General features: G+C 45.1%; 1 protein-coding gene across 1 annotated transcript; it reads left to right on the top strand.

Moving 5' to 3' along the window:
- Positions 1–215: 215 nt before the first annotated feature.
- dhx33 (DEAH (Asp-Glu-Ala-His) box polypeptide 33) lies at positions 216–7,125 on the top strand. The gene is made up of 12 exons (XM_061740133.1): positions 216–573; positions 1,417–1,577; positions 1,838–2,065; positions 2,159–2,329; positions 2,452–2,637; positions 2,718–2,829; positions 3,238–3,397; positions 3,479–3,567; positions 3,652–3,779; positions 3,888–4,091; positions 4,168–4,254; positions 5,151–7,125. Exons 1-12 carry the CDS (start codon positions 363–365, stop codon positions 5,457–5,459), a joined length of 2,046 nt encoding a protein of 681 aa, XP_061596117.1. The 5' UTR covers positions 216–362; the 3' UTR covers positions 5,460–7,125.
- The last annotated feature ends 2,065 nt before the right edge of the window (positions 7,126–9,190 follow it).

Raw genomic sequence — 9,190 nt, 5'->3', positions numbered from 1 at the left:
TATATGCTGCTATAGTGTAATTTACATTTTTCATGTGGTATATGCAAACTACAAACTTGTTTACCTACTTTGTAACTGGAACGCTGATAACTCGGCTGTGACGTCATTCCGAGTTCCGATTTCCGAGGTAAATGGAACGCAGCATTGAACGAAGGCAGGATGCTAACAGAATGCTAACGGCTAGCCGATGACGTCACAAGCGTGCGCTGAAGTAGCACGTGGTGACGTTTTTGCAGCGGTAGCAAAACATCCGCATTGACGCTCGCTGGTGTGTCAGTGAGCCCGGAAAAAAATAACTTTTTAACATTTGATTTGGACATAATAGAACCGTAAGAAGAAGCGGCCGAGGTTCCCTCCGGACCATGCCCCACGACCCCGACCCTCCTCCGGCTAAAAGGTTCAAGCCGGGCTCCGCTCTGTTCCGCTTCGACAAGAACAAGCCCGGCATGCTGCTGCCTCGGAAAGGAAACGCGATCAGTCCCGTAGAAGTCCAGAGGAAGCAGCTCCCCATCTACCAGGCGAGACCGCAGCTGCTGAACCAGCTGAGGCAGCTGCACAGCGCTATTGTCATAGGTAATACACCGGTGAATATAATACATCCATGTAATACACCTGCACCCCTCGTGGGAGGACAACTCCACCATGAAATGCGCATTGGTTTGTCACTTTGGCTCATGTTTAGTCCATATTCAAATAATTGGAAATGTTTCCATTCAGTAAGTGAGCTTTGATGATTAAATATCCAGTTCTGGAAATGTCACTTGTTATAACTTAGTTGCAGTGGTGCAGATCCGATGTCAGGATTGGGGGGGACACCAACGTGATTTTAATTTTTAATTTTTTGCCAATATGCAACTCATACCATGCCATAAATTGGTAAAGTCTCGCCAGAAAATACTGTACAGGGAATCATTTATTGTGCCTACCTTTCTTGTTCATTTATCCTAAACAGCCAACAGTGTGTGTCACTGCTTACTTAACTGTTATATTCGTAAATCATAATTTTAAGGAGGCAGGAAAACAGCGGAGAAGTGAGCCACATATTGGCTACGGGCAGGTATGAATGTAAACAGAACGTTGACAAAAAGTCATTGTCGAGCCCGTCAAAAATTTTAAAAATATTAATTCAGAATTTAAAAAAAAATGTATGGAGTAGTAATACTTTTATTCTGTACACCTCAAAATGCACCGTGGATGTATTATTTTTTTAGAAATATATTTTTAATAAAATATTCTACATATTCAACCTTTAAGTCTGAAAATACATTTGTTCAATTTTAAATAATTTCGGGTATTTTTATTGGGGGGGACAATTCATGTTTTTCAGAAATTGGGGGGGACATGTCCCCCCCGGGATCTGCACCCATGCTTAGTTGTGTCATGTTGAATTGAATCAATCCCCCTGTGGTGCTTTAGGAGAGACCGGCTCTGGGAAGACCACCCAGATCCCTCAGTACCTGTATGAATCCGGCATCGGGCGACAGGGTGTCATTGCCATCACTCAGCCCCGTCGAGTTGCTGCCATCTCCCTTGCAGGAAGGGTGGCAGAAGAGAAGAGGACTCAGATCGGCAAGCTGGTATTCACAGTAGCCACAGTTCCCACATGATGATCTCCTCTTTTTAGCACCCTGATTAAAAAGCTTTAAATGTCACATACCCCCAGTGTATGTTTTGATCACAACTGATTCTAATTAATGGTCGTCATCAGCTTGTCATCAAGTTCTGGCACAGTCACTTGTATCACGGTGTGCTGAAGCAGGGTACAATCTAAAACATGCAGGACAGGGGGTCCCGAGGACCAGGGTTGGTCCATCACGCTTCTGTATCGTCCTTTCAGGTTGGCTACACGGTGCGCTTTGAGGACGTCACCTCTTCTGAGACAAAACTGAAGTTCATGACGGACGGCATGCTCCTGCGCGAGGCCATCGGAGACCCCTTACTGCTGCGCTACACGGTGGTGGTCCTGGATGAAGCTCACGAGCGCACTGTGCACACCGATGTTCTATTTGGCGTGGTTAAAACTGCTCAGCGCCGGCGCAGGGAGCTGAACAAGGTTCCCCTGAAGGTAGGAGGCCTTTCACTCAGATATTCCCCCTTGCATTGTCCTGTCTGGACCTCTGACAGCCAGCGTCTCTTTGTTTTTGTCCGGCCTGAACAGGTTATAGTGATGTCTGCCACGATGGATGTGGACTTGTTCTCCGAGTATTTCAACAAGTCGCCTGTGCTGTACCTGGAGGGGAGGCAGCATCCCATTCAGATCTACTACACCAAGCAGCCCCAGTCCGACTATCTGCAGGCTGCTCTTGTTACCATCTTCCAGATCCATCAGGTAGTCTTTGATTCCCGTGTCCTTCACCCTTCTAAATAAAAAGCTTGGAGTAAACAGCTTTGGCGGGATTGCACACGTGGTGTGATTGATTTCGACATGCTGCTGTCATTGCTTGTGCACAGGAGGCACCGCCTTCTCATGACATCCTGGTGTTCATGACGGGGCAGGAGGAGATCGAGGCTCTGGCGAGGACGTGCAGAGACATCGGCAAACATTTGCCTGATGGCTGTGGCCCCATGGTGGTTATCCCCTTATATGCATCGCTGCCCCCTGTACAGCAGCTCAGGGTCTTCCAGTCGGCTCCCAAGGTGAGATCTTTCAGTACAGCCTTTTCTGTTCTAGTATTCTTTCAGACCACTTGACATTTGTTCCCTCTGCGGTTTCCCAGGGCTGTAGGAAGGTCATCCTCTCTACCAACATCGCTGAGACCTCAGTTACTATTTCAGGGATTAAGTATGTCATCGACACGGGGATGGTGAAGGCCAAACGTTTCAATCCTGGTGAGATATTTCATTATACACACACACACACACACACACACACACACACACACACCTGGAATGAGATGGGATGTTGTGCTGTTTTTCACGGCCTCACAAATAAAATGTTGAAAAATACAAGCTCATTTGGAATTTGATGGCAGCAACATGTCTCGAAGGGGTTGGGATGTCGACAGCAGAATGACTCTGCGAGTTATAGTAAACAATATTAGAAAAAGATTCCGAAATTCTGGTGAAATCTCTGCGTGTGGGACAAGGTAAAAAAAGTTAAATAAAAATCAGCATTGCTGGGGTCTTTCAGGAGCTCTGCACTAAAAATAGGCATGATCCTGTGATGAAGGTCCCTGCCAGGCATCAGGAACTCATTTTTGTCAGATAAATAACTGTGGTTTGGTGGTGTGATCCCAGACAGCGGTTTGGAGGTTCTGGCGGTACAGCGGGTCTCCAAGGCTCAGGCCTGGCAGCGAGCGGGCCGTTGTGGCCGCGAGGACTCGGGCTGCTGCTACCGTCTCTACACTGAGCAGGAGTTTGACAGCTTCATCCCCATGACCGTCCCCGAGATCCAGAGGTACAGAGAAAGAGGATGAGTGAGTTCAGTGTGTGCCGTGCAGCTTTGAGGTCGGACTGGTTATTCATGTGCGCTTTGCAGGTGTAACTTAGCCGGCGTGATGCTGCAGCTGATGGCTCTGGGGATTCCAGATGTGATGAATTTTGATTTCATGTCCAAGCCTTCTCCAGGTGAGATGCCTCTCATAAATCTCTCTGCACCTCTGGTCGTCCAGGAGGAGTTGCGGGGGTAGTAATCTGTCTTGTTTGTCCCAGAGGCTGTGCGTTCCGCTGTGGAGCATCTGGAGCTGCTGGGGGCCGTGGAGAGGAAGGAGGGGCAGGTCATCCTCACCGCTCTGGGGAAGAAGATGGCCTGCTTCCCTCTGGAGCCCAGATATGCCAAGGTACAATGTGGAACTTCTGCCCGGAACTTTACCTGGATTGTGCAGCCAGAACTTGAAATAAGCATCAGTAGCACAAATCTAAAATGTCTCGTTTGTTCCATCCCACAGACCATCCTGTTGTCTCCAGAATACTCCTGTTCGGAGGAAGTCTTGAGCATCCTGTCCCTGTTGTCAGTGGACACTGTACTGTACAACCCTCCGGCCCGGCGGGAGGAGGTGCTCGCAGTGCGCAAGAAGTTCATGTCTAGCGAGGGAGACCACATGACGCTGCTCAACATTTACCGAGCCTTCAAGAAAGTCAGCGGCAACAAGGTTGGTGGGATGAAGCAAAAGCATGTAGAAATGCAATAAAGACTGTTTCTTGACTTCTGAATATCTGCTGCTGAAGGAGTGGTGTCGCGAGAACTTTGTGAACAGCAGGAACATGGGTCTGGTGAAGGACGTCCAGGCGCAACTCAGAGAAATCTGCCTTAAGGTACTCATCTACTCCCCGCTATAACTGCAGTGGCAGGTTTTTGTCAGTTTTTGTGTGATGTTTCACGATTGTCGCCTGCAAATCTCTAAGACATTGGCACGAGTCTCTTTGCAAGCTAATTCAGGTGCAGAAAGTGTGGTTTCTCTTACTGTGAAAGAATTACAGCTTTTATAGAAAAATGTAATTACTGAAATGCAGTCCCTGACTGAGCAGGTTGGGACTCAGTTGCATTGTGGGTAATTTTGATGGAGGAGGGGATTAATTTGTTGGCAATTTGATCCCAAAGGGTTTTATTTTCGTACACTGCAGAGTCTGGATGCTTTTTGATCTGCTCCAGGATTTCTGAGGGTATCAGTATTTACTGTACGTTTTTAAAATGAGAAAGTATTAATAGGGACGTTACCTGAACTTTAAGTTCCTCCAGATGACTGTTCTGAGATAAATGATAGCACATGGGAGGAAAATACTCCTCAAACACTTGATTTATAGCTACACGCTGTTTAAACATCCTTCCAGAGCAAATTCTGCAGTTCAAAACTATTTAAATGAATAAACCATGCGTCAAAGTAGTGATAACGGTGCATCAGCAACTCCCTGCTAGTACGTTTCATGCACCTCTTGGGATCCGGGATAAGATTCTGGCGCGTAGTTTATGCTGCAGTTGAGCTTCGTGGCTCCAAGTAGGAAACGGAAAGCCCGGATTTCTAGCAGTGTAGTTGTCCACTACTGTAGCTTTCCTACAATCAGCTCATCTACACCTGAATATTCGCTCCGGTGGAGCAATGTTGTTTCTGTTAGCTTGTAGATGTAAAGAAGATTAATTCTTGTCTTCTTAGTTCAATAATAAAATGCTGGTTGTTTGACCTCAGTCAGCTAATTATTGCTGTTATTTCCAGCTGAATCTGAAGCTGGAGTCGTGCGGCGCAGACACGGGCAAAGTTCGCCGCTGCCTCGCCCACGGGATGTTCGTCAACGCCGCGGAGCTGCAGCCGGACGGCAGCTACTTGGCTCTGGACACCCACCAGCCCGTAGCCATCCACCCCTCGTCCGTCCTCTTCCAGGCCAAGCCGGCATACGTGATCTTCAACGAGCTGCTGCACACCTCGCGCTGCTACATGAGAGACCTCTGTTTGGTGGACCCCGACTGGCTGCTGGATGCAGCGCCAGAGTACTTTGGCCGCAAGCTGCGTCTGAGCAAGAGCTAACAGGACTCCCGCCTCCAGTCACAACGTGCTCTTTGGGTTCACACCCTAACTACTGTATAAGTCAGAGCAGAACGTTTTCTACGCCAGAAACCTCTCTGGACTCCTCTACCTCCCAGCTGACGTGCATCTGGCATGTATCGCTGCAGATCTGCATAAAGAGGCCTCTCGACTCTCGACATCCTCCAGCTTCAAAACCTGTCTGAAAGTATCTTAATTTCATCATTTGGCCAATCTTTAAGACTATGTTAACATGCATTTAAAAGCACAGATGGCTTCACATGAGCTCAGTTAACACCTGACTCAGAACAGTCCAAGCGCTCTTATCACATTTTTATTCCAATGTGTTGAACTGAAATCCCATCAGCGTCCAGAGGACTGTCGCGTGGTTCCCGGTTCTCGTCTGTTCAATATAACCTTTAATAATTGGACTTTGTATTCAAAAAAATTTGCTTTTCAGAAGCTAAGAAAGGAAACGTGATCTTCCTCACGATGTAGTTTCAGGTTTGTATAGAGGGGCCTCAGAGAGTTTTCTAAATTTAAAGATGGATTTGTTGTAATCTCTTTAGTAAAAAGCAATGATTTGAGTTAAAATGTCAGTTTGACATGATTCCACTTTGAATAGTCCACTTGAAACACCTACCATGTCAACTTGTGCATGCTGTCTTATTGATTGTGAAAACATTTCGTCTGCAGATAGCATGCACGTAAGAGGAGTGGCATGCCTTCTCTGTCCAGGTTCTGCTCGTTCACGTTGCGTGTCTCAGATTCACCTTAGATGCACCTCCACAGCGACGTGCACGCCGACAGCCAACGCATGCCGTGCATGGAAGCAACAGCCAGTGATCGGATCACTCAGGTCCTCAGAACTTTCTAGAATGTAAACCGCATAACGGGCAGTCCTTACTTGTTTTGTTTTTTTACATAATGGGCTCAGGACTTTAATGTATTTACTGTAAGCCGAACAGAATACACCCACCGTTGCTGACTCTGCTGGAAAACACCAAATGCATCTGTTCTCTGTGGAGAATCGTCAAACTATGCCGCACTTTTGTTGACCGAGTCTCGGAGATCACGCTGCCTGTAAGGTTTAGAAGTAAACCAGCACCATTTAAGATCTGCATTTACTTTACATGCCTGCATGCAGTTTATAAGAAGAAGTGCATGCCTTTGATGAACTGAATTCAGAGTTCATATGTTCATGATTTGTTATAGTCTTGCATAAAAACAGTTGTTATACTTTTTAATAAAAAAAACTCTTTCACCTGTTCCAGAAAATAAGTTTGCAAGAGTAAAGATTCAAAGAGACGTGCATGTTATGAAAAATGAGAATCCTACATAACTTTGTGATATTATGTAATCCTTTGTCTCTTGGTTATGAGACGTCCAACTGGTACATTTGTATAATTTGTAAAAGAGGCTGTTCATTAAGTCATGTCAACAACTGTCAGACGCTCATGTTGACTGACTCTTTAAGAAATTATTTTTTTTCACTATTGTTTAATCATTCTATAAAACGGGTCCATCTGGCAGCAGGTCTGCATGATGCAACTGTTTCACATCATGCTGAGATTAGGGATGTCCCGATCAGGTTTTTTTGCGCCCGAGTCCGAGTCCTTTGATTTTGAGGACTTGCCGATACCGAGTCCCGATCCGATACTTTTATAAAACAATAAAAAATGAAGAAGAGAAGAGAAAATTATGCAGGATGACCCTTTTATTATATTTTAACATGTGTACTGTAAACTGAGCACATAGGAGGTAGGCAGCTTGAACATTCTTAAGTCAGTATAAAAAAAATGTCTTTTCTTTTTTTTTTTTTTTTAGCATAGGGCTGCTTCAGCTTCAAAACAAACAGGCGTGCTCTGCGCGCATGCGGCTGCCGCTCCGAGCCCACTACTCCACGTGTGCGTTGATTTATGGTCCCGCGTCACACCAACGCAGAGCCTTCCGCGACGCGGAACCATAATGTCGGCGCCGCAGCTCCGCTTCAGTCCTGGGGCCTCATCTATAAAGCTTGCTTGCGCAGAAAAAGCGCCTGAAAGTTGCGGAAGCCACCTTCTACGCAAAGCCTCGGATCTAAAAAGAAAAAACTAACCGATGGCTGCCGCTCCAAGGGTCCAGGGTCTGGCGTAGGGTGCGCGCGTTTCTATAATACATCCATGGGTGCGCGTCGCCGCGATCCTACGCTGTAGACTCTGCGTCGGTGCGACGCGGAACCATAAATCAACGCACACGTGGATGTCGGCGCCAGTGAGTATTTTCACCGGACATTTTGACCGGAGAGATTATAAAATACCGGACTTCGGCATATTTTACCGGACAAAGTCCGGCAATTACCGGACAACGGAAACCCTGATATATATATATCCGATTCCTGATCGGCTCATAACGTCCGAGTCCGGATCGAGTCTGCAATCACGTGATCGGCCCCGATTTCCGATCACGTGATCGGATCGGGACAACTCTAGCTGAGATGGATATAATCGTCTCCATCACAGTGAGAACGGCCACAGCGGCTCATCGTACGAGCCTCGTGCTGCAGCAGATCTGGTCAGAACTGATGTCTTTATGCAACAGACTAAAATAATTTGGATTATGCTGCTTTTTTTTTTGAGACAGCCAAGTCTTTTTTTCTATTTAAGAGGAGGCTGCATTTGTTTTCTATCACATCACTTTGACAGCTGTTATGGGGAATTAAGACCAATATAAAGCATTTGGTTCTTGACTGTTTGAGATACTGAGTCCAGATTCAGTCAGGGAGCTTCTACTATTGAACCCTCATTCAGCCTCAACAAAGAACAGGTGATGGCTGGTTAAACTACCTAGTTAAGATAAAAACTTTGCTGAGTGAGTACGAAGATACATTATATGGCCATTTGAGAAAAAATAAATACATAGAAAGAAATCGTGGCACAGTGGAGGGAAAGTTCCTCGAAAAGAACAAATATTTTTAACTTTAGGAACTCTAGAGAAAACTTAAAGAATTTACGGTATTTTTTATGAATGTGGGAAAAAAAGGATATAAACACGTAAAAAGAAATTGACTTTGTAAACTCACAAATCTGATCCGAAGGAAAAAAGGAAAAAGAATGAATGCGTGATGTATCATATTTGATACATTTCTGAGACTGCTACACCATCCCCCAGAATCAAAACACAAATATTGTGTACATAAAAAATACCCCAAAAATAAATTAAATATAATTACCCAACGCATTCTTAGAAATCCAAAACTTATTAATTAGAAAACTGTCAAAAAAGTTTTTAATTTCAATATAATAAACACATAAAAAAGGGAATTTCTGTGTATTATTTCATATGTATGCATTGAAGGGTTGACTGTCAAATTTCAAAGAAAACCCCTTTCAGATTGTGCATATCTGACGTGTAATGCAAGTATTTCACAGTTAAATACGAAAATGTTTTTAAGTGGCTAAAAATGACTATTTTGATTTTATTTCTCTTGAAATTCAGTGTATCGATGCTGGCCTTGTATCTTGAGCGCCCCCTAGTGGTCTCAAAGGCGCCATGCATCTGCGCAGTATTTGAAGCATAGATTATTAACATATGAATGCATTCCAATGGGTGGTGGCATCCCAGCTGTCATCGCTACAAAAATACCATTTAGCTACCAATAAATGAGGACGAGGACCACTGCACCAGTCATATAAGGGGAAAGAACTGACCAGAAGTCATACTAGAATCCTGAAACTAAAAACTGGTCAACAGCA

Source organism: Cololabis saira, chromosome 14, assembly GCF_033807715.1.
Source record: "Cololabis saira isolate AMF1-May2022 chromosome 14, fColSai1.1, whole genome shotgun sequence".
In the NCBI taxonomy this organism is placed as follows: domain Eukaryota; kingdom Metazoa; phylum Chordata; class Actinopteri; order Beloniformes; family Belonidae; genus Cololabis; species Cololabis saira.
Note: the sequence above shows the minus strand (reverse complement) of the source record. Positions and strands in the feature narration are given on the sequence as shown.

Excerpts from the sequence above, each read along its gene's own strand:
- dhx33 (XM_061740133.1), top strand. The coding sequence starts at position 363 with ATGCCCCACGACCCCGACCCTCCTCCGGCTAAAAGGTTCAAGCCGGGC. Across the intron at positions 574-1,416 it reads GCACAGCGCTATTGTCATAG|GAGAGACCGGCTCTGGGAAG; the intron begins GTAATACACCGG and ends GTGGTGCTTTAG. Across the intron at positions 4,092-4,167 it reads AGAAAGTCAGCGGCAACAAG|GAGTGGTGTCGCGAGAACTT; the intron begins GTTGGTGGGATG and ends CTGCTGCTGAAG.